At 38.4% G+C, this 25609-nt stretch overlaps 4 protein-coding genes across 7 annotated transcripts; 1 reads left to right on the forward strand and 3 right to left on the reverse strand.

The window, feature by feature from the left end:
• Positions 1-8819: 8819 nt before the first annotated feature.
• Positions 8820-11191, forward strand: LOC110865232 (MYG1 protein). Its single transcript, XM_022114466.2, has 7 exons — positions 8820-9106; positions 9191-9337; positions 9440-9538; positions 10169-10360; positions 10484-10603; positions 10690-10761; positions 10854-11191. Exons 1-7 carry the CDS (start codon positions 8882-8884, stop codon positions 11076-11078), a joined length of 1080 nt encoding a protein of 359 aa, XP_021970158.1. The 5' UTR covers positions 8820-8881; the 3' UTR covers positions 11079-11191.
• A 19-nt stretch (positions 11192-11210) lies between these two features.
• LOC110865233 (rhodanese-like domain-containing protein 14, chloroplastic) lies at positions 11211-13327 on the reverse strand. The gene is made up of 6 exons (XM_022114467.2): positions 13073-13327; positions 12925-12971; positions 12721-12813; positions 12509-12647; positions 12328-12430; positions 11211-11482 (listed from the first exon to the last, which is right to left on the reverse strand). Exons 1-6 carry the CDS (start codon positions 13272-13274, stop codon positions 11368-11370), a joined length of 699 nt encoding a protein of 232 aa, XP_021970159.1. The 5' UTR covers positions 13275-13327; the 3' UTR covers positions 11211-11367.
• A 3661-nt stretch (positions 13328-16988) lies between these two features.
• LOC110865231 (nuclear speckle RNA-binding protein A) lies at positions 16989-21694 on the reverse strand. Of its 4 annotated transcripts, none has more exons than XM_022114463.2 (7): positions 21422-21692; positions 19373-19494; positions 19034-19280; positions 18895-18956; positions 18705-18786; positions 17396-17536; positions 16989-17293 (listed from the first exon to the last, which is right to left on the reverse strand). In XM_022114463.2, the coding sequence occupies exons 1-6, from the start codon at positions 21519-21521 to the stop codon at positions 17412-17414; spliced, it is 738 nt and encodes a 245-aa protein (XP_021970155.1). In that variant the 5' UTR covers positions 21522-21692; the 3' UTR covers positions 16989-17293; positions 17396-17411. The 4 variants fall into 4 exon arrangements, with proteins under 4 accessions (XP_021970155.1, XP_021970154.1, XP_035832593.1 ...); XM_022114462.2 differs by having other exon boundaries at positions 19034-19283; positions 21422-21691; XM_035976700.1 differs by lacking the exons at positions 16989-17293; positions 17396-17536 and adding an exon at positions 18526-18631 and having other exon boundaries at positions 21422-21694.
• An 896-nt stretch (positions 21695-22590) lies between these two features.
• Positions 22591-23960, reverse strand: LOC110944621 (putative nuclease HARBI1). Its single transcript, XM_022186275.1, has 2 exons — positions 23792-23960; positions 22591-23723 (listed from the first exon to the last, which is right to left on the reverse strand). Exons 1-2 carry the CDS (start codon positions 23958-23960, stop codon positions 22591-22593), a joined length of 1302 nt encoding a protein of 433 aa, XP_022041967.1.
• Between the last annotated feature and the right edge of the window lie 1649 nt (positions 23961-25609).

The following is a 25609-nucleotide window of genomic DNA, read 5'->3' on the forward strand; positions in this document are numbered from 1 at the left end:
GCAAGTCCAAGGACCACAAGACCTTGGATTGCAAAAAGATAAAGGATGCAACTTGCTACAGTTGCAACGAGAAGGGGCACATTAGAACCAACTGCCCTAAAAACGCCAAGAAGCCTGAAGAGGCCAAGAAGACCAATGCAAGAGTCTTCAGGATGGATGCGAAAGAAGCAGTGCTAGACGATAACGTGATCACAGGTACTTTTCTCGTAAATGATATCTTTGCAAGAGTACTTTTCGATTCGGGCGCTGATAAGTCTTTCGTAGATCATAAATTTTGCAAATTGCTGAATATGCCTGTCAAAACCTTAAACGTGAATTATGAGATAGAGCTAGCAGATGGCACCATAGAAACCGTCTCCACTGTGTTAGATGGATGTGTGATATCCATTAAGAACCACTCTTTTCCTCTATCTCTACTTCCCTTTAAATTGGCCGGTTTTGACATAGTATTGGGTATGGACTGGTTATCTCACAACCAGGCCCAAATCGTCTGCAACAGAAAGCAAGTGGTGATAAAGACTCCGTCTGGTGACTCGCTTACCATTCGGGGAGATACCCAGTATGGATTGCCTGAGCAAGTGACTATGCTCAAGGCTTCAAAATGTCTAAAGAAGGGTTGTGTCATCTACATGGCACAAGTGATTATTGAAGAGCCAAAACCGAAGATAGAAGACATTCCCGTCATTTCGGAATACCCAGAAGTTTTCCCTGAAGATCTACCTGGTTTGCCACCAGATAGGCAAGTGGAATTCAGGATCGATATCATCCCTGGAGCGGCACCTGTTGCCAGAGCACCTTACAGGTTAGCACCAACCGAAATGAAGGAGTTGAGGACCCAACTGGATGAACTGCTAGCTAAAGGTTTCATCAAACCTAGTTTGTCTCCCTGGGGAGCACCAGTCCTGTTTGTCAAGAAGAAGGATGGATCGATGCGTCTGTGCATCGATTATCGTGAGCTTAATAAAGTCATGATAAAGAATAGATATCCTTTGCCGAGGATCGACGATTTGTTCGATCAGTTACAAGGGGCAAGTTATTTCTCGAAAATTGACTTGAGGTCAGGCTACCATCAACTGAAAGTCAGAGATGAAGACGTACATAAAACAGCATTTAGGACTCGTTATGGCCATTATGAGTTCCTAGTGATGCCTTTTGGGCTCACAAATGCACCGGCTGCGTTCATGGATCTCATGAATCGCGTCTGCAAGCCGTACTTAGACAAATTCGTCATCGTTTTCATCGACGATATTCTTATCTACTCGAAGAACCGAGCTGACCATGAGAAACACCTTCGCTGTATTCTCAAACTCCTGCATCATGAGAAACTCTATGCCAAATTCTCTAAGTGCGAATTCTGGCTTCGAGAAGTCCAATTCCTCGGACATGTTGTCAGCGAGCGTGGTATCCAAGTGGATCCCGCTAAAGTAGAAGCTGTCATGAATTGGCAAGAGCCAAAGACGCCTACAGAGATTCGTAGTTTCCTGGGGTTAGCAGGATATTACAGGCGTTTCATTGAAAATTTTTCAAGGATTGCTGCGCCCTTAACTTCCTTGACCAAGAAGAAAGTAAAGTTCGTTTGGGGCCCTAAGCAGCAAGAGTCCTTTGATATTCTGAAGCAAAAGTTGAGCAACGCTCCTGTACTGACATTGCCTGAAGGTACCGAAGAGTTCGTAGTTTACTGCGACCGTGTGTGCTCATGCAGAAAGGCAAGGTTATTGCCTATGCTTCAAGACAGTTAAAGGTGCATGAGAAGAATTACACCACCCATAACTTGGAGCTGGGTGCCGTTGTGTTCGCACTAAAACTGTGGAGGCATTATCTGTATGGTATCAAGTTTGTGATCTATTCGGATCATAAGAGCCTTCAACATCTGTTTAATCAGAAGGAATTAAACATGAGGCAGCGCCGTTGGATGGAGACTTTAAATGATTATGATTGTGAAATCAGATATCATCCCGGCAAGGCGAATGTAGTCGCTGATGCCTTAAGTAGAAAGGAAAGGGTGAAACCCATCCAAATCAATGCCAAGAGCATTGAAGTGAAGAATAATTTGATTGAAAGGTTGTTAGCTGCACAGAGAGAAGCTGTGTTGGAAGCTAACTATCCTAAAGAAAATCTAGGAGTAACTGAGGAGCAGTTAACACTTAGCAAGGACGGAATTTTACGATTAAATGGACGAATATGGGTTCCAATTTATGGAGGATTACGAGATGTTATCCTCCAGGAAGCCCATAGTTCCAAATATTCTGTTCACCCGGGAGCTGATAAGATGTATCAGGATCTAAAGGGAAATTATTGGTGGATAGGCTTGAAAAAGTCTGTAGCCGCTTATGTAGCCAAATGCTTGACTTGTGCGCAAGTCAAAGCTGAGCATCAAAAGCCGTCAGGCTTGCTACAACAGCCTGAACTTCCAGAATGGAAGTGGGAATGGTATGGATTTTATTACCAAGTTACCCAAGACGAGGAAAGGAAATAATACAATATAGGTTATAGTTGATAGACTGACTAAGTCAGCACATTTCTTACCCATCAAGGAGACTTATAGCTCCGACATGTTAGCCTAGTTATACGTTGATAAGATTGTAGCCTTACATGGCATACCTGTGTCTATTATCTCTGACAGAGATACTAGATACACGTCGCATTTCTGGAAAAGTTTCCAGCAATCTTTGGGCACACGTTTAAATTTTAGTACGGCTTACCATCCTCAGACAGACGGTCAGAGTGAGCATACTATTCAAACGTTGGAAGACATGCTACGTGCATGTGCTATCGATTTGGGTGGTAGTTGGGATAAGAATCTACCATTAATCGAATTCTCCTACAACAATAGCTACCACACCAGCATTAAGGCTGCGCCCTTCGAGGCATTATACGGTAGAAAGTGTAGATCGCCTGTTTGTTGGGCGGAAGTTGGAGATGTCCAATTATCAGGACCAGAGATAGTCTTCGAAACGACGGACAAGATTGTCCAGATTCGAGACCGTCTCAAAGCTGCCCGAGATAGGCAGAAAAGTTACGCAGATCCAAAGCGTAAATATTTTCACTTCGAAGTAGGTGAAAAAGTGTTACTTAAAGTATCACCCTGGAAGGGGGTGATGCGTTTCGGTAAGAAAGGTAAACTAAGCCCGAGATACATAGGACCTTTCGAGGTTATCGAACGTGTCGGGTCAGTTGCCTTTAAGTTAAACTTACCGGAGGAGCTCAATGGAATTCACAATGTGTTCCACATCTGCAATCTAAAGAAGTGCTTCGCTAATGAATCATTGGTGATACCCCATACAGATGTGCATATAGATGAGAGCTTATAATTTGTGGAAAAACCTTTGTCGATTGAAGATCGACAGGTAAAGAAGCTTCAAAGGAAGCATGTACCTATTGTGAAGGTCAATGGGATGCCCGTAGAGGTCCCGAATTCACGTGGGAGGTTGAATCCACGATGAAAGAAAAATACCCCTATTTGTTTCAGTAAATCTCGGGTCGAGATTTATTTTAAGGGGGTGAGGATGTAACACCTCGAAATTTTGTGTCCAATAATGTGTTGACACGTGTCATGAGTTTACACGTGGTATTAAATACTAAATAAAGGACTAATGTTGACAAACCTTGAAAGTATGTAAATTCGAGGGTTATAAATGTCAACGAAGGGTAAATATACTGAATAGTAACCCTAAATGATGCTCGTACCTTCAGACGAATAAATCATGGATCGTACGGAGCGAAACGCGGGAGAAAGTGAGAGATTACAAACTACAGGGGTTAATTGTGTCAACATGTTTAATTTATACCTCTGAGTGACCCTTTGACGAACCCGAGGCTTTGTAACAGTAAAATACACTCACTAGAATATACGATATAAATTTCGCGAAGTTCCGTTTTAAAACGAGAAAGTTATGATCAAATTCGTATGCGAGGGGTTAAAAGCGTCAACAATAAAAGTTAAGGCTTTTCGGATAGTAATTAAACTAACCGGGGACTTAACAATGCGGGTAAAAGTCACGAGGCCCTTCATTGTAAATAATCGAGGGCCAAATCGCAAAGTTACCCCTTCGAAACCGAAAGGTCAGGTTAATCATTACAAAAGATTTGAAAATCTTGGAAATCAACCCTCAGGCGGGCCGCGTTAAGGAGATGGGTGAGCTAATGTGGGCCGCGCGCCAGTTGAAGATTTGTTTACTGACTTTAGGATTCATGTGGCCCGCGTTCGAGTTGCTTGAATCCTAAAGCGGGCCGCGTACAACACCCAGATGCAGTAAACTTGGACAGGTTCAATGTTTGAGCTTGTGAACAATCATTGAAGCATTAATTGAAGCATGGGCGCCCTCTACATGCCCCCTAGCACCTAGGGACACCTGCTGATAATCCAAGAGCAATCCTAGAGTGAGTTGTAATGATCTTGTGCACCATAATTCACTATAAAAGGCACTACATTGCACACAATTGAAACACACCTCAAACCTGCATTCTAGTTCATCTCTGGAGCTCTAAAGCATCCTTCTATCATCCCTAGTCGTGCACCAAGCTTCTGTAAGTATGTCTACCCTTTTGTGGCTTAGTTTATGCATAGTTTAGCTCAAAAGTCAATCCGTCGTAATTAACGATTGACTTTGCGATAAATCACAAATGGTCCAGTGGTTTGTCGAATCAAAGATAGTTATATGTTGGTAATCATGTGGGCTTTAAACCCCCAAAAGGGCACCCTCTGATTCCCATTCTAACTAGTCCGAATGTCGAGTCAAACGTGCTTAGAAAAAGTCAACAGAAATGCTATTTTGCGATTTAATGCATAATCAGTAATGGAGATGATGTGTAATCTGTTTAAACACTCATAAAACATGATAATAAGTATATTAACTAGTCTAAGCTTGTTTGATCCGACCATTTACTGTTTTGTCCCGGTTCGGAGCCGAAAGTCGCAAAGCTTTGACTTTTGCATTGACTTCAGTTCTGACCCGTTAAAGTATGATTTAGATATGCCTTAGGACTCTCTTAGGACCAGGTTACATGATGGTATAACCCTCTGTGACCGGTTCGTTGTTTGTCCGAGTCTTTTACACATTTCCGTTAAATGCTTAAAAGTTGACCGTAACGCCCTTTTTAATTTAAAATGAGAATTTCGGACATGTGAAAGGACCGTAACATTTGTTACTGATTTCTAAGCATATCTCTAAAATTTCACGTTAATCCGAGGTCCAGAATAGGAGTTATGCTAAATAGCGCAAATTACGGAAACTTTAGTAATTTAATAGCGCAATTAGCATAACGCCTATCTAAACCCAGATTTCGACACCAAACCTTTTACACACTGATGTAAGATAATATTTTGGGATTTTTAAAGATTTTTAATTATTTTTAACCTGCTCATAACCTGCGGTTATGGCAACGGTTCGGTAAATACCGAATATACCCTTTTCGGCCATAACTTGAGTTCTACAAGGTCTTTTGACCCGATTCCAGTTGCTACTGATTTTAAATAATAAATAAAGTATTTTGAACTTTATAAACTATTCGGGAAACTCAGATTTCCTGTAGAACTCATAAACCTCTTTTATAATCTTTAAAAAGACCGAAATACCCCTACGGGGCATAATATGAACTTAAACTCGTTACGGGCATTATGGAAGGTATCCTACTGATACCACAACCTCTTTAAAGCATATTGACTTAGGAAACCAGTGTAGGACTCTTACGGTTACCCGTTGCGCCTTTTGCGCTCACGGTTCGGCTTATGTAACTAGTTTACATAAACTAGCCGAAACGGGTCAAACCATATTGTTTTGACCCCAAAATCCAGAGTGTGGTTATTATACCCATATAAAACAAGTCTTCAAACTTTTTGGGTCCAAAATCACATTCCATTCTCGGTTTTCGCCTTTCACGCGATTAAACCGTATCTATCCTTGAAACTGACCGGTCTAAGCTACGGCTAAATTAAAAGACCCGTTAGGATTCTAATAGGTTATATTAAACCTTCGTTCCAGAATAGGAGACCAGTAAAGCTATCTGCAAATTATTTCAATTAAGGATTTATACTTGCAAAGGTAAATACTTTTAACTTATTTTCCGTTATACGGGCTTGGGTTACGGTATATAGTATACCGCTTGATCGGGCATCAAATTCTCCACCGATTGAGTAGGTAATTGAATAAATTTGATCGGCTCGTTTAAACAGTCTTGTTACTTAAAAGCCTTTGGGGGGTTAATGACCGTGTCCCGGATATCCCTGGCATCATTTTACGAAATGGCCATGACCTAAGCGCGGAGTGTAGGCGTACACTCGTCAGCGCATAAATAGTCGATATGGTGTGTCTATTGATCTTTAACCCGGACTTGATCCGGGCTACTGAACGCATAAGGAACACGTAATCCGTTCACAAGATTATAAATTTAAATAATTCTCCCAAGTTATAAAAGAGTTTGTGCCTTGTGCATTCAAATCAATTTTAATAAACATTTTTCAAAAGTGTCGGTTGAATGTATTTACCAGTGTAAACTGACGTATTTTCCCAAAAAGACTAAATGCAGGTACTATGCGTAATTGGCTGGATATTTCTCCTTAGCATCATAAAGAGTCTCGCAAGCTTAAGATGCCTACGTCTGTTGAACAAATACTTATATTTTTATTTGATCCCCTGTGGATACTTTTCGACTATTCGTAATACATTTGATATTACAAACAATGGTTGAAATATAATTATCTTTATGCTTCCGCTGTGCATTCATATATTGCGTGGTTTGACTATATTGTTGCCAACTACGTCACTGTAATCCCCCACCGGGCCCACCGGTGAGACACGTGAAAATCGGGGTGTGACATAAATGCTAAAAATTAAACCATAAAGCTAAACCACTCTAAAACCTAAAAAAAAACTAACCCCCCCCCCCAGTTAAATACTAAAAGCTAAACCCCCAAAAAATCTAAAGAACACACAATTTTTTTAATATTTTTTATAAAAGAAATCGCTAATTTTCATAATAAGAAAAACTTTGGTGACGAAAATTAGCGATTTTTATAAAAAAAATATTAAAAAAACTGTGTTTTTTAGATTTTTTTTAGGTATTTTTGGTTGTGTTCACATTGGTTCTCGCGGTTCTCTCAATAAAGGGTAATTCCTAATGGATACTTCTCCTATGTGTGTGTATATATATATATAGAGAGAGAGAGAGAGAGAGCTATTACAAGAGAGACAATGTGTTAGACAAGAATAACACCATCATCATAACCTTACACCCTAAACGGGAACCCGATTAGTGAAGAACATATTTACCCCATCACTAAGGTACACTCGTGGAATCAAGTACACACGTTCTAACTTATTGTTTCTATTATGTTTCTCTAACGAATTGGACAAACCACGAGGACGAAAATGACAGCTAACTCAAATAAAAATGTACAATGACCTTTTTACCCATCATTAAACAGACAAAATTAACAGACATTAACTTTCTGGACTGAAGTAGCTCGTTTCAAGTATGTAAAGGACGAAAATGATACAAATTTAAAATTTGTGTTGAACTAGAATAACTGGATAAACCACATAAACGAAAATGACAGGTAACTTTGAGTTAAATGTCTTGTTGGTCCATGTGCTTTACGATTTGCAGACTTGGTCCCAATGGTTCTCTATTTACAGAGTTGGTCCTACTAGTTGTAATTTTTGCACTCGGGTGGTCCTTATCACTAACCTCTGTTAAATTTCTCAGTTAAGTGTATGCAAAATTACTTATTTAACCCAAAACAATTTACAAAATAAAAAAAGATGACCCACACTCTTCTTCCCCATCTATCTCTATCACCTACCATAAAAATCACCATCCATTACCACCTCCACTATCGTCAATCTCTACCACTGCCACCATCCATATCTATATCCACCTCCGCCACCATCTATCTCCACCTCCACCACTGCTCAACGTCACACCCAAATCACCATCACCATTCACCCCCGAAACCCCTCTTCACCACCACCATGTAGCCCCCCCTAAGCACCACCATGTAACCCACACTCACCATCGTCACCTTCAACCCACCACCCCCGTCATCATCGTAAACCCACCACCTCCACCTCCACATTTTTCCAGTGATGGCATCTTGGTGACACAAAAGCTGAAAGAGAAGGTGGTGGAGGTGATTGGGTGGTGATGGGCTTCGGTGGTTTGAGAGAGAGATAGAGAATTGAGGAGAGAGAGAGAGAGAGTTGCAGATCCGAATCAATTCTGTTCAAATTCACCGGAAAATCAGTTGAAGAAGATGAAGAATATGTTTACAATAATAATAATAATAATAATAATAATAATAATAATAATAATAATAATAATAATAATAATAATATCTTGATTCTTCCAAATTCATGTCTAGCATGCGTTTTTCAACTCCACGGCTCCGGTGACCGGAAAAATTGCTCGCTTGTGTGCCGACGGTGGTTCGAGATCGAAGGACAGACACGCCACCTTCGTTATTCATTCGGTTCGATTCGGTAACGAAATGTGACTGTTGATAATTGGTTCGAAGAATTTGAAAACGTTATAACTGTTTAGGTGTTCTAGTGATTGGGATAGAGTTATGGAGCTGGTTACTTATTTTTACTTTTATTTTTTTAATTGTTGAGGGTAATTTGGTCATTTAACATCAAGTTAACTGAGAAATTTAACAGAAGTTAATGATAAGGACCACCCGAGTATAAGAATTACAACTATCAAAACCAACTTTGTAATTAATAAACCATTAGGATAAGTCTGCAATTTTTGTAAACCATAGAGAACAACTAGGCATTTAACTTGGTAACTTTTGTTTATTTGTTTTGGTGATAAAATAATTAAAAATATATCAAACCTTCGTTAGAACAACAAGAGGTTCGAAGTAGAAGTTGCAGGCTTAACAATGGCGGCATCCTTTCAGCGGCTTCAAACCTTCGTTACACGCACTTGTCTCCCAATCAACTCAACCATTTCTCGATTGCCTTTCTCCACATCTTCCACTCCACCATTAAAACGAGTCGGCACTCATAACGGCACCTTCCACTGCGACGAAGCCCTAGGATGCTATATGATCAAACTCACCTCAAAGTTCCACGCTGCTCAAATCATCCGAACCAGAAACCTTCAGGTACTAATTACTTTTTGTGTATACATTTCTTACTGTTATTGTTATGCCAATTTAGGATTGCATAGTGACATCATTGGGGAGTAGGTTTTGGATACACTTGATGCGGTGCTAGATGTCGGAGGAGTGTATGACCCGAGTAGCAACCGGTTTGATCATCATCAGAAAGGATTTAGTGAGATACTTGGTGATGGATTTGGCACCAAGTTAAGTAGTGCTGGCCTTGTATATAAGGTAATTACTTGTTTTTTGTTTTCTTTTTTGCATAATTGAAGGTGTTTTTGGGTTTCTGAGTTATTTACTAGTGAATTGAGTGAACATACTTGTTTTGTGTAGCATTATGGAGTTGAGATAATTGCAAACACGGTTCAGCTGGATGAGGGGCATCCTGATGTGCGTAGACTGTTTTTAGCTGTTTACAAGAATTTCGTAGAGGTACTTTGGAAAACTTAATGTGATTTTTATTTATCTCGTTGTCACTAGACGGTACTGTAATGTGTTATGTGTTAAGAGTAGAAGAGAAATGTGCGTAGTTATTGATGGGATAGCAAAAGTTTGCTTGTTTCTGCTCTGTCATACTCTTCCGTCTCGTTATGTCAATCCGATGTTATCCTGATGTCATCATCATCATACTCAGTAAATCCCACCAATAGCAAAGCTAAGGTAGGGTAAGATTTAGACAACCTTACCTCTACCCCGTAGAAATAGAGAGGCTGCTTCTAGTGAGACCCTCGGCTCGATAGTAGTTTTGCATCATACCTTAGACATAAGGCACATAACACTCAGCAATCGAGACAAATGCCGATTAGTGCATGTACCCCTTTGTCTTTCGGCTATCAACGCCACCACATGATGCATGATTAACCATCCCCCTCTTTTAACGTTATTTTCACGAAATTAGTAAAATAACGTTAAAATTAGTGCACTTTCAGTTTTGCCCCCTGAGCGCCCACACATATACATTATATGCGCATACCGCAAGCAGGGCGTGATGTTATCCTGACATAGTTTCTCAAATATTGCTTTGTCTATCCAAATTCAGTTTTTGACTCTACATTGTTCTAGGCAGTTGATGCTATTGACAATGGAATCAATCAGTATGAGACAGATCAGCTTCCCAGATATGTGAACAATACAACTCTCTCCTCGAGAATCTCCAGATTGAATTTGAACTGGTATGATGAGGATCAGTCACCTGAGAAAGAAGACGAGGCCTTTCAACATGCAATGACACTAGCTGGCAACGAATTTATGGATGTGAGTTTTAATATGGAATTTGTTTGCATTTTATCTTTCAAAAACGGTGCCTTGCAGCAAATTCTTTCACCAAGTATTGCATGATATTGAGCAATGAGTCTCTTTGTCGTATTTTTGCACCAGTGTATCCACTTCCATGCAAAATCATGGTTGCCAGCAAGATTGGTTGTAATGGAATGTCTTGCAGCACGAAAGAATATTGATTCCAGTGGCGAAATCATGTTATTGACCAGGTCTTGCCCTGTAAGTGACAGATTCTTGTGGCTATTTTACCGTCATTTATAACATAAGTTTTAATAAATCTGACATCATTTTTCTTTATTCCGTAGTGGAAGCTTCACATATTTGACCTTGAGGTGGAAATGAAGGTTGATCCAGTTTTGAAATATGTTATCTATCAGGTGCTCGTTTAAGACAAGTTAATTTTGCATCGTTTATATTTTATACATTACGAGACTAATATCTTCGGTGTTTTCATATTTGTCGTATGTAGGATGACAGGAATAATAGATGGCGAGTGCAGGCAGTAGCAGTGTCTCCAGATAAATTTGAAAGTCGAAAGCCTTTACCATTTCATTGGAGGGGTTTGACCGATGATCATCTGTCTGACGTGGCAGGAATATCTGGTTGTATATTTGTTCATACAAGTGGTTTTATTGGTGCAAACAAGACCTATGAGGGTGCACTCGCCATGGCAAGAGCTTCTTTATTGGCTTAAAGCTACAAGATCCAATACTCAAAACCATTTTGTTGAATCGGTATAATCTTATATAGAACAATAGATAATCATAACAGAGGTACTTAGGTATGAACTTTGATTTTGGTACGGTATTCACAAAAACTGTATTAGTTAGCTAGAAGTTCTGTAGGATTAAAAAGACAGAAGCATCAGACACCCATTTCAAAGATGATTAAAACAGAAGGTAATGCTATGAAATCATAATTATTAACTTGGAAAGTTTTGAACTAAAGCTAGGAAAAATTACAAGAAAGTCTTTGTAAAAACTTTACTCTTCTGCTTCTATTGGCAGGTCTTCTTTGAACCACTGATACAATCCTCCCTCCAGGTGGAAGACGTTTTTGTAACCATTTAGGACTAGCAAGTAGGCAGCTATAAGAGACCTGCAGGAGTCAACAAGCGTATTTATATCTAATTCAATCATCTTAGGAAGTGTATGGCAATGTGTTTTCGAAGTGATTATCTGATTGTAGTGTTTTAGAGTTGTAGGTATTGTTTGATATAATTTGATTCAGATTGTCCGATTATCTAGGAATCAGATAATCAGTTTTGCACAAGCAGTTGTAACAAAACTGGTTTTGATTATCTGATCATTTAGGGATCGTTTTACATGTAAATGTTTAAATCATTATAATTTTTAGAGTAAATTACAAAAATCGTCCTTTATGTATGTCACTTATTGCAAACTGTGTCCTTTGTCTTCAATAATTACAGAAAACGTACTCGATGTTTGCAAGCCCTTGCAAGTTATGTCTTTTAGCCCTAACTCAGTTAATTTTTGTGGTTAAATCTGACCAAATAGACTCCACATGAGGGTATTTTTGTGGTTATATCTGACCAAATGGACCTCACATGAGAGTAAAATGACCAAAATACCCTCAAGTGGGGTCCATTTGGTCAGATTTAACCACAAAAAATTAACTGAGTTAGGGCTAAAGGACCTAACTTGCAAGGGTTTGCAAATATCGAGTACGTTTTCTGTAATTATTGAAGATAAAGGACAAAATTTGCAATAAGTGACATACATAAGGACGATTTTTGTAATTTACTCTAATTTTTAGAGACTAACTGTTTATTTGATCATCGCAGCTTCAAATAGCATAATACATTCAAACGCTATGATCTACTCGCATAATCACTTTGAAAACACAATGCCAAATACCCCCTTTGATTCGGGTCCCCTTTAGTTTTGAGTTCTAAGTATAATATAATGGAAATTATGAGCTACCTTGATTGTTGGCCTTCAGGAAGATTTTGTGTAGGTTTCATTGTACCTCCAGATGAGCAAGCTACTATAATCTTTGAGGTTTTATCTAACTTTGATTCAACAACTGTTCCAATATGAATTAATAAACAACTTATCCCAAAATGAATCAAAGACATAATTTGTTTCAAGTTTCATACCATACTTTGTAAAAATTCAGGATTTTCTTCTGTTCCAGCAAAGATACCGAAAAAGGCAAATGCAACCCGTCTAGCAATATCCCACGCTGTCCACTCCTTTATCAGCCTATATATTTGCACGTTGATCGCACCTGGAGGATGACCCTACATCCAACACACATTCACAATCCATATATTCGTGTTTTTAGTTATTCATTAATCTTGGAGAAACTATAACCTCTTTAAACTCTGCTTCGGGCCTCACATCAAGAATCACAAAGCTATTTTCTTTCTGAAGTCGTAACGCTTCTTTTACATCCACACTTCGGACCTGCAATGCACATTTTTTTTTTACTTTGTTCCTTATCCATTTCCTTATAAATCAGATCATTTTCATGATTGTTTTGATTTGTTTGTTTTTTTTTTTATGATAAAGGTTTACCTTTTTTTCTAGCAAGACCTCCCTCTTTGTCTTCCACTCTTCTTCAGCTAAGCAATTCAAATCCAAAATAGTTGAGATTTGGATATAATAATAATAATTAATTAATTTAAAAAAAGAAAGAACATTTAAAAAAATATGAGAAAAATACCTGGTGATTTTGCAGGTTTGGTAGCTGCACTTAAGATGGTAAACCTTGTTCTCCTTGTGGAAAACTTCACTGGGCTGATTGAAATGAAGCAGGTACTGTTTTCAATTACAAAATTTGAATAAGATGCAAATGGAAGAGGGTATGGTTTTGATTGCAGACATGAAGAAGATGAGTGTGGGGTGATTAAAGTGAGAGCAACCATTTTTCCAAAATTTTGATATTTTTATATAATGAAAATTTGAGATGTGAGATTTTAAATGAAGTGAAAAATGGGATAATTGTTGGTGGGGTATAGTTAAGCTCATGTGGATATTTTGGATCTCCTCACAATCTGAGTTTGTGGTGGTGCTGCTTTGTTTCATCCCCAGGCTGGCCCATTCCCATCTCAACTTTCCTCCTTTTGTTTTATTAAAAACCGGCATTAAATATCTTTATAAGCAAACGACTCGATTCTAGTTTTATTCATCCTTAAGCCTCAACCTATAAAATTTTTAACATGGGGTAAAAGTGATGTGGGTCAGTAGAGTTGAAACTCTGCATTGTTGTCAAACATTTCTTTTATATTAAATAAAGACTTGTTGATAAATAAAGTGGGCCAGTTTTATTTTTTATTTTTATTTTTTTTAATTGTTTTATCTTTAACCTAAGACGAGTCGGGGGTCTCACTGGAAGTTGTCTCTCCATTTCTATAGGGTAGAGGTAAGGCTGTCTACATCTTACCCAACTTATATCCTACCTTAGCTTTGCTTTGCTATTGGTGGAATTTACTGAGTATGATGATGATCTTTAACCAAAGGGGTTAAATAGACGTTTTGTATATACGTAACTAAGAAATCTAACATCAGATGGTGATAAGGATCACCCGAGTACAAAAATCGCAAGCACTGGTACCAACTCGGTAATTATTGAAGTATTAGGATCAATTCTGCAAGATTGGCAAACCAAAGGGACCAACCAAGCATTTAACTCCATTAATTCTGTATAAAAGTTCCATAACTTTTATGGGACGCATGATGATATTATTAAAGATTAAAAAGCTATAATAATGTTAACTTCAAATCACGGTGATGTGTTATTATCAAATCACGGTGCGAGTATATATTATGTACGATCGTCATCTTAATTAGAGCACCTTATTATTTAAGATTTTAGGATTATAAGAATTGATACAAATCATCATTTAATAATAAGTTGTTCAAAAGAGTAGGTGAACAAGCACATGTATGTAATTTGATTGACTCATCATATCAACTCATACTAAAAATAGTTCATAGTTTTTAGGTGAGCCATAAGTTCGTTACATGCGCTTTTAAAATTCTCAATCAATAGAACTAGATATTTTAATATATATATCTATTTATTTAACAACACTTACCCTACATAGTGAGACTTGTTTTATCAAGCCATGTGTAGTGAGATATTATCATAATGCCCCTCTCTTAGCGTGAAATAACATGTGGCAAATAAGGCTTTATGAGAGATGAAGTTAAAAATGGTATAGCGGTATAATACTCCATAGCCCCTCCATTCAATCATTACCCAATTCTCTTTTATAATTTCCTCTTGGACCATTCCATATTCAATTTGATTATCCGGCGTTTTCATGGTCACGCCCTTCTTCTTTGTGATTAAATCACGCCCAAGAGAGCGGTGTGTTGGGTATTATGAGGTGACTGGGCAAGAAAACGCCCACTTCACACACCACTACGGTCTACGGGTGGTCTTAGTTGGTTCCACTTTTATTATACCACTAACTTTTATTTAAAAAAAAATCATTTTTTGTTGATACACTTTCTTATACATTACAATTCACTTATACAATAATGCATGTCCATATGTATGTATATATTCATATTGCCAAGGTTACAAATGTAGCAAGACGTCAAAGCTTATACATCATGCAACTCTATTTACCAAGCGTACATCTAGCATATGTCATACTTAAGAGAATGCATATGACTCCCTAAGCTATTGTAGTTAGGAAGGTGGTAGCATTTGCCGAAATGCTTGTGGGTAGCCCCTACTCGACTGTCAACACCAGCACCGGTCACTCGGGTAGGGCTCTTCGGGTATTGATCACGGGTACGGGAGTGATATCAACCGAGAAGAATTGCAATTAAAACAATGTGATGTGTCTCTTTGCGGTATGCCTTTTTGTAGGTTTAGGTGATGAAGATGGGTGTGTTGAATCGGGTTGCACCCCTGGTTATGAAAGGGTTAATTGGGTAGATGACGTAGCATGGGGTTTTTGCTTGCTTTTCAGGTTGTGGGCCTTGTGGCCCGACCCCCTTAGTTTACTAACGCATTTCGAGGACCAGAAATGAGCACATATGGCAACGATAAAAGAGTATGACCCGCCATGACACATTTAAAAAGCCACCCAAGTGAAACACGAAGATGTCGCGTTGTAATAAGTTTCACAATCGCAAAGTAGGTGATCAATCACGTACACAATACGTAAGGTGTGATTTACATGTTTCTTTATTGGAGAAAACAAACAAACAAGATCTTTCCATTCTCTAATCTCATATAAAAAAAGCATCTACCTACGAAGGTAGGATATAACGTGTTCCTTGTGATACAATATAATATACACAAACACGTACAAAACTGAAGATGAGGGAATCTGTGAGCACCCCTCATAGGATACCTATACATATATTATTTAGATTTAACCGTCCAAAATCATATTGCATCTTTAAAGACCAATTCCACACAACGTGACAAATGACTCCAAATACCTACTGCGCCTTTTAGAATCTTATTCTACTTCCTAACCTTTTACACACACACACACACACACACACATATATATATATATACATATATATGTAGAGATACGGACAGAGAGAAATTGTTACATAATCGTCTTACGTATCACATTCATAGCAATAAATACAAGTACATTATGCAGTTTTCGTAGTTCCCAGCATACTATTAGTAAGGTTGTGTTATACCCATCTCTAGTCCATCCATCCTTAACTGCCACCTCAGCGCCACATCATCATCTCCTCTATTCCTTGGCCTATGTCATACCTATCCATCACCATTCTTCACCTTTTCTATATTTTATGTTATATATATAAAGGTCTTATACTTGATCAAACAATATCCAGATATATTTAATCTATGCGCTTCTAATTGGAAAACATATTATAACTGGAAGGAGTTTGTATGTTTATCCATGACCTTATTCAAGCTAACCAACTATATAAATGGAGGGAAGGAGGACCACCTATCTAGATCAGATTTCTAACTGCCCTAAAAACAAAGAAACAAGCAAGCGTGATACTGGCGTGGTTCCTGTGCTCGGCTTCTTTCTTTCTTTCTTTTCTACCAGCAGATGAGCCGAACCAATATCACTCTTGCATGTTTCTTTGCTGAGTTTCCCAGTTGCAGAATCAAGGTATGTAACTAATTCAATCTTTTTTATGCATTTTCCGTCATAGAAATCATCTTCACAATAATTTCCTTCGAATCTCCTACACTAAAACCACATAATATACAGTTAAATAGAACAATATATCAAGTAAGTCTTTTCAATATCACAACAAAATTTCATAATACCAAAGTAAAAACAAATTTGTCAACGAGGGGATTTTTTTTTTTTTCCGACGGGGTTCTCAGAGAGCAGACGGGGAAGGTTACAGGCCACCCTGGTAAGTTTTAAGTTGATAATAATTATAAAGAAACTATAACAATGATTATATAACAAAAAAGTAGTTTATTTTTAAAAGCAAGTATTGATCTATTCAAAACGGGCAGATCTAGTGGATCAGTGGTTCAAGTTTTCTAATCTGTAGAATCATATAAACAGATCGAATAGGATCTAAACGAAGGCCAGACCCATGAACTGGCGATAGGCGAAACCCAGTAAACTTATAAGAACATAAGTCTTACGTCATAGACACCTTACTTATCTAATATAATAGTTAAATACGGGATTAATATAGATATCAGACATTCATCCATCATTTAGAAGATTCATAGGTAAAACCCAAAACGAAGTACGCCAATCTAAAATGCACATAGCTTCACTGGAAACAATATATAATTAAACAATGCTCTCGGGCACGAAACGAAATATAACACAAAGCTTCGAATGGTCGCAATCATCACTTGAAAATCGAAACCCAATCAGTTCATCTGGTCCTAAACAAACTGGAAACCCGCAGCGTCGTAACACACCCGATTCAGATTTTTTTTCGAAACGCATTGATCCTACATACCCCAAAATTAAGTCGGATTATATATTGATATCAAGTATGCGCGGCGTTTATTAATAGCAGAGGTTCGAGCGCATGGTTATATAGATTTTATCACCTGTAAAGTCGCATAGTCAACGTCTTCCACGCATGCCGCCGCCGCCTGACTTTGCTGCGCCACCTGTCCTCGCGCCAGGATGGCGAGCAAATTGCATCCTTAAGCTGACCGAGTCTCGGTCATGCTCATCAAACTTATAACCTGCAAAATCGAGTTTGACTAATTTACACTACACAGCTAACTACACTTTCTAATCACGGGTTTAGCGTTAGGTCATGCACTAAAGTTCTCCAACAGCCATTTTAAAGATTCGCTAATATGCAAGCAGGGTTTTAGATCTCAAAATTTGGGGAACGGGTCTAAACGAATTCAGCAGCTTGCTCAATTAACTTCCTTCACATCGCAGAAATAGGCAATGTGCTATGAAACCTCGGCGTTAAGTTTTCAAGGGTAAGTTTACGAATAGATGATATGTAAATTGATTATAAGTCTTAAAAATGATGTAAATGCATGATCCGTTGTGGGTATTTAGGTGGATTTTACGTGGTGTGGAATTAGGAAGCATGTGTGTCGCCGTTCCAAAAAAACAAAGGATTAATTTAAGATCAAGTATTTGACGGCAGAATCAGATTGACTGTTTAGAAGCAATGGGTATATTCGCGAGAAATAACGTTCCAATGAAACCCTAGAGATTCCTGCAAGCTTGGAAGGGAATATTCAATATTGAAATACTTCATCTAACGGAAACTAAAAATTCCATTCGAACTGAAATACTGAATTCGCCCTCTTTTTCAACGAAACACACCCATCGGATTCTCTCAACCAAACACATCCTTAGGTTTCACAGACACACGAGGTAGAAAAGGCAAGAAAAACAAAACCGCCTATATATTCATAATCGCATCATCCTTGATACTTCGCCTTTGAACTATAGACAAAATAGCGAGCGCTGGCACAATAGACGAGAACCTTTTTCAAGACTTGGGAGTATTTAAGATGAAAAAAGAAACAATATTCTTTTAGCAATAAAATATTGCTGCTTGCAATTTACCATATTCAAATGACCCCCCCCCCCCCCCCTCCTAGCTGCAACTCCAAGAAAGTAACTCATTTATGTACAATTTTTTGCATTACTTTAAAGAACTCAAAATCTAAAGTGCCTCTAAATATAACTGAACTACCATTTGAGATTGAAACTAACATATTGCCTTGAAGAAAAACAATGACGAGGATTTTCTATGAAACATTAGTGAGTGCTGGAGTGAGAAGCACTTCAAAAGGTAAGAACCAACCAACCTGTACAAAGCAAATATATATATATATATATACACACACACACACTTGCAGATACAGAAAAAAACAAATGTACCTTGTAATGCATCTTTAGCCGTAGCTGCCTCAGCTGGACTCTCAAAATCAACAAAACAGAGTACCAAAGGATCCCCACTCGACTGTAAAACCGAACAAAGTAGATTTTAGAATACTACTCTCTACATGTAAATTAATGGAAGTAGTTAAATATAAGTGTAATGCTAAAAGCGGCGAGTATTTGTTCTTACATGTCTGGATTCCTTGGTTACAAGTCGAACTTCTCTGTAACCCACAAAAGGACGAAATATATCTGCCAAACTCGGGTGAAGGAACCAAAAAATACAAAACGCTGCGTGGCAACTAAAAGGAAAAAAAACAAAAGGATACGAGCCACTTCTCTGCGTGAACAATCTGAAGGCAAACCCTCTACAAAGAGAGTATTGCTAGCATCAGGAGGCAAAGAAAGTTCAGGCCTCACACCTAACAACCCTAATTCCCGAACATTTGGTGCTGCAGAATCCATACTCCCCAATAGGCCCAAACCCATCAGGCGAGGATCTTCCTGATAACCGACACCAAGACCCGGGCCCATGAGTCTAGCGGATTCGGCGCCCCCACTATATGGTGGAAGTTGCTGCTGGTATAACAGATTACCATGTAAGTACATATATGTATATAAAGCTATCATGACATACAGTTGGCAGTTGGCACTGCAGAGAGATGTACCGTGCCACGTAGATAACGGTCATATGATGCACCAATCGTATCAGAATCTTTAACCACCAGCGGAGTTCCTCTCGCATCCTGACGAGCAGCATAGCCAGGCATGTCACGACCACCAGGACCATCTATCATGCAAACTAAATCAGCAAAAAATGACAAGATACAAACCCACAAAACAATCTTGGATACCAGACCAAGAAATCATATATGAGTCTTTTGTAATTTGTAGTGATTTTGTCAGAATACCAAACAGTTGAAAATGAAAAGACTAAATAGATGAATGCTCTTTTTGTGTAACCAATAATACACTCCCTCGTAAACGTTTTTATGCTTAAATCTTTCAGGAAAAACTAGTGAGCCTATATCGTGATGACCAATAAGGCAGTCCCTAATAAACCTCTATATGCTTGGATCTTTCATGAAAAACTAATTAGCCTATACCGTGATGACCATCTAACATAGAAATATAAGAATTTGGTTTTTCATTAGAAAATATTAATACATAATGGATATTTGTTATCATGTAAGAGACCATATAACGAGTAAGCCCTCGATCACCTACTAAAACTTCTCGAGAACCCTAACTAACATCTACTTACCCCACTAGTTTTGATTCCATACTCTTCCTCTCAAACCAAGCACAGTACTAAAACGAACTTAGTTTTAAGCCTCCAAACAAATAAAATACAATTATCAGTCAAATAACAGTTTTCAGTGACTACTCTTTAGCTGTATAACAAAATACAAACTATAATTTATGCAAGAAACTGAAGAAAGCATAACCAAGCAAAATAAAATACGTAATTCAAATCATTTTTAACACGAACATTCACTGGCAGAGATTCACATGTAGAGGTGTCACAAAGATTCAAACGCCACATCCACTTATGCACTCCCCCGTGTTATCATCTCATACTAATAGGGGTATAAAATACTGGTCTAAAATCTTAAAGAAGCTAAGTATACTATAATAATATCAACCTGTAATCTTAATACGCAGCAGATAGAATAACTTAATTCTTCTTCAACGTAACAAGTTTCTGACTTGACATTTGTGCATGCAAAAAAGATTAACATAAGATTTGGTAGTGCTTAGGTCTACATCGGTGTTATATGTGACCTATTTAACTAAAATATACTAAACAAAATGTGAGAAATAGACACATATATAATGTATAATGTGTCACGGCCCTAATCATGATACTAAACCTATGTTGTCAAAGCTCACCCAGTCGCACGTCTAGGCCCACCTTTCAGGGCCAGCGCATCCTTCTCACTTCGCTTTGCTTCAAAAGTCCCACTTTCAGGCCCTCAAGCGCATTTTTCAAGCCATGTTCCGACGAAACTCTGGCCAAAACCGTCGGAACAGGTTTGAACATGTCTGAAACAATTATACATTTATACCAACCCTAAAAAAGGTTAAAATCAACCTAAACTAGCCCTAAAGAAGCCTAAAACATGTATAAAACCTAAAATTTGTATTTTTATACCATACGCCTCGCCTTGAAAAGCCCTTGTTTTGTAAGCGCCTTGCACTCAGGCCCAAGACTCACGCTTTGCGCCTTCAACAACTCTGTAGTCTGTACTAAACAACATCCACCCTCTCTTCCAAGGAAGAAACTAATGAACATACTACACCGAGGTCGTGTTAACAAATCTCACCATTGAACCATCTACCAAAACTCTACAGACCAATTAACTTTATTAACATAAAAAAAAGCAATCTAAATTTCAAAAGCCCACATTTTTACTTCAATATCAGAAACATATAACAATACTGTTAACTAGGGTTTCCAAAGATCTTCACAAAACATCGAAATAAATACATTTATGAGTACACAGTGAAACCAAAATAGTAAATCATTACTCTAGGTTTCCTGCTATCAAAAGATCTGTAACATATGAATGTTCATATCATCAAATTCTCCCCTAGAACGAAAAAAACCCTAACTTCTATCCGGCAAAATAAACATATAAGTAAACAATTATTAAAGATTGCAGGTTCTTTAAATAAAAGTACAAATGTATGAAGCAAGAAAGAGAGAGTGTTACCGAAATCGGAGCGGGGGCGCTTTCCGATGAGCGGTGGCTGCTGCTGCTGCTGTTGCTGCCTGCCTTCAGCGGCACCGTATTTCCAGTACGAATCGCCCATGTTTTGGAGATCGAATTGAAATCAGAAGCCGACAATGACGACGAACAAAAACAGCTCTGGTTACGGTGTTCTGATGAGAGATTTCTTGGCGGCACGGTTTCGCTGTATCTTTTTGACCTCGTTGCTTGAGAATTGAGAAAGGCTGTCAATCGAGAGAGATTGCTTTAGCAGACACGTCTTTATCCTATTTGCTTTTAATACATTCGGTTATCTCGCTAAGATGCTGTTAAATTCCTGCACAGAGAGTCTAGGATCATGAATAGTAATCTTTCGATCTTAGGAGTTTCTTCGTCTTTAGTAGGATCGGTTTTGCAATTCAAAAGGGGTTGCAGCGCAGCTTGTTGCCTGTTTACCGTTTGTAATTTGATATTTTGTTCTATCTCTAATTTTTTATATTATTTTGCAAAAACGTATTTACGAAAGGCTAACTCAAATATCATTTGAATATATTTTTAAACAATGTTCGGTGTGACCAGTTGGACCGGAATTTGGCCATAGGAGCGATCCGGTTGAATGTAAATCGTTAGCCCATGAAAAACTTGCTTGGTTTGCGGGGGTTTGATGGTTATTTGGTTTGTTCGGTATGACAATCGGACCTATAGATGAAGAACAAACTCAAATTGCGGCCATTGTAATCACCAAATATGCCCTTTGTAGCTTGCAGCCATGCTTCTACACTTATACAATTTGTTGAAAACATGTTAAGACTAGAGGGTATGGTTCGGCTCATCCCCACGGGGATGAGCCTCCACGTAGGCGCCACGTAGGCGGCTCGTGGGGGATGAGCCAAATGAAGGATGGAGGGGGATGGAGGATGGGGCCCCACCTCATTATTTTATAATTTCTTTTGTTTTAGTTTAATAACCCAAGGTAATAAAATCTTTATAAAATTTAAAAAACACAATATAAAACAACATAAAATAATTTCATTTCATAACATAAAAAAATTACATCTCCTAAAAAAAAAGAAACCGAAAATAAAAATAAAAAAAATTACGTTTCCTAAAAAAAAATACCGAAACTAAAAAATAAAAAAAGCCTACGAAATCTAAAATTTAAAACAAACACACTACTCGTCTTCGTCTTCGCCTTCGGCTCCGTCATCGTCCACCATGTTAACGTTGTTCCAAATATGTTCTACCAAATCTTGTTGAAGGTTTGCATGCGTGAAGTCGTTTGTTAGCGAGAACGAGTTTAAATCCTGTTGTGGGGGATCAACCGGGACAGTGTTCCCCCAAGGTGCATTCTCATCATACTCACAAATCGCCCGACCTTCGTCTTCAATAATCATGTTATGGAGCAAAATGCAAGCGTACATACAAAGACGCAGCCTTTTTGGGGTGAACGCACGTGCCGGTTGTGCAAGGATGGCCCATTTTTTTTGTAAGACACCAAAAGCACGTTCGATGTCTTTTCTTGCCGCTTCTTGACGCTTCGCAAATTTTTTCCGTTTTTCGTCCTCGGGATATGGAATAGTCTTCACAATTGTAGACCAAGACGGATATATCCCGTCAGCAAGATAATACCCACGTCTATACTCTACCCCAGAAACTGTAAAACGTGTGTCCGGTCCCGTTCCATTAACGACATCGGTAAAAATGGCCGATTGGTATAACACGTTGAGGTCGTTGAGTGAACCAGGGAGACCAAAGAAAGAATGCCATATCCACAAATCTTGTGATGCCACAGCTTCAAGTATCACGGTTGGATATCCGTGATCACCTCGCGTATATTGGCCGCGCCACGCAGTCGGGCAACTATGCCACTCCCAATGCATACAATCAATGCTACCAAGCATTCCCGGAAACCCGTGCCTTGCTTCATGAGCTTGGTACAACTGTTGAACATCATACGCGTTTGGTTTCCGCAAATATTTTTTGCTATACAGTTTCACCACATTATGGCAAAACCGATACAAACATTCCCGCGTAGTTCTTGCCGACATCTGTAAATACTCGTCCAAAGCGTCGGCCACTGTCCCGTACGCCAGTTGTCGAATGGCCGCAGTACACTTTTGTAACGTTGTAAACCCTTGATAATTTCGAGCATCAGGACGTTGCGTGAAAAACGGGTCTAGCCCCGCCAAATCATTGGCAATCCTTGTGAATAAGCGGCGACTCATTCGGAACCTGCGTCTAAAAATGTCGGCGTTGTAAAGTGGCTCATCCGAAAAATAATCGTTCACCAATTTGTCGTGCGCTCCTGTCGTATATAATATATAAGTACGAGTTAAAAAAAAAATAAGGACAATGAAATTTTGTAATGAAAACCTTGACGGTCTCTGTTAATGCGTATTCGTGTGGTAATAACATTTTCACCAATTTCTTCCTCTTCCTCTTCCTCTTCGATTAAAATCTGTCCCGCCCGTAGTACAGCGTTTGCGAAAAACATCTCCTCTTCGTCATCCGAAGACGAGGGCCACCAAGGATTAGAAGCCATTGTGGGTAAAAAGATATTTTTTTTTTTATAAAAGTAGGGAGAAATTGGTATAAAAGTGAGAGGGTTTTGGGTTGAAAGTGGGGAAATAATATTGAAAGTGGGTGATTTTATAGAAAAAAATGAATTTTTTTTTTATTGGAAAGAGCCGTTGCAACGGCTAGTTTTTTTGAAAGGAGGGTCGGCCCACCCGGCGGTGGGTGGCCGTTTGCGCTGAGAGCCGGAGCAGGGGGGCGGTGTGGGGGTCCGGCGCCGGGCCAAGCCGGCCCCCATACCTTCTAGTCTAAGAGGTTATGATCTGAAGGTGTTGTGATGCCATGTGTTTTGCAAAGCCAGCACAATATCATGTTTGTTATGACCTCTATCAAAGGTATTGGTGGTCGTTTCTCGAACATTTGTTTGCAAACGGGCCGATATTGATATGAACAAGAGATAGTTATCCACTTTAATCTCTGATTTATGTGTTTGTTACACTTGCTTAGTTTTTGTAATTGAATCTAGGGTGGTGATACAATAGGAAGTTTATTTGGCTAGGAAGGATAGGAAGTGATCTTGACCATCCATTAAGTTAATCAAGGGCTAAGATTAAATCAGGGAAATTGAAAAGAAGAAAAGAGGCGCGTGAGTTTGTTCAAGGGCATTCTAGTCAATCCAAGCCAATAGTTTCTCTCTCCTCCAATTCCCTCCCATTTTTTAAACGTTAATAACTCTTTCATACGACATTATTTTTTTATAAAAATTGCACCAAAAAAACAAGCGTTTTTTTATCTTTAAAACGAGTATACTATTGCTATATTTAAAAAAAAAATTTAAAACCCAGTTGCGTAAAACGCAATAGAAAAACGACCAGTTACGTAAAACGCAATGAAAAAAAAACCTAAAAAATGACATTTTTCTAAAACGCAATGCACCAAAAACACAAAGAAATGACTTATTTGTAAAACGCAATCGCCAGAAAACACAAAGAAATGTCTTATTTGTAAAACGCAATGGCCAGAAAACACATAAAAATGTGTTTTACCTAAAACGCAATGCACCAAAAACACAAAGAAATGACTTATTTGTAAAACGCAATGGCCAGAAAACACACAGAAATGTCTTATTTGTAAAACGCAATGGCCAGAAAACACATAAAAAAGTGTTTTACCTAAAACGCAATGCACCAAAAACACAAAGAAATGTCTTATATGTAAAACGCAATGGCCAGAAAACACTTAAAAATGACTCATTCTAAAACGCAATGGACTGAAAACACCTAAAAAATGTGTTTTACCTAAAACGCAATGCACCAAAAACACAAAGAAATGACTTATTTGTAAAACGCAATGGCCAGAAAACACACAGAAATGTCTTATTTGTAAAACGCAATGGCCAGAAAACACATAAAAAAGTGTTTTACCTAAAACGCAATGCACCAAAAACACAAAGAAATGTCTTATATGTAAAACGCAATGGCCAGAAAACACTTAAAAATGACTCATTCTAAAACGCAATGGACTGAAAACACCTAAAAAATGTGTTTTACCTAAAACGCAATGACTAAAAACACTTAAAAATGTGTTTTTTTCTAAAATGCAATAGCCAGAAACCACATAAAACTCTCTTATTTCTAAAACGCAATGGACACATAAAACTGTCTGTCACTGTGAACT

The sequence above is a fragment of the Helianthus annuus genome, chromosome 8, assembly GCF_002127325.2.
Source record: "Helianthus annuus cultivar XRQ/B chromosome 8, HanXRQr2.0-SUNRISE, whole genome shotgun sequence".
Lineage (NCBI taxonomy): Eukaryota > Viridiplantae > Streptophyta > Magnoliopsida > Asterales > Asteraceae > Helianthus > Helianthus annuus.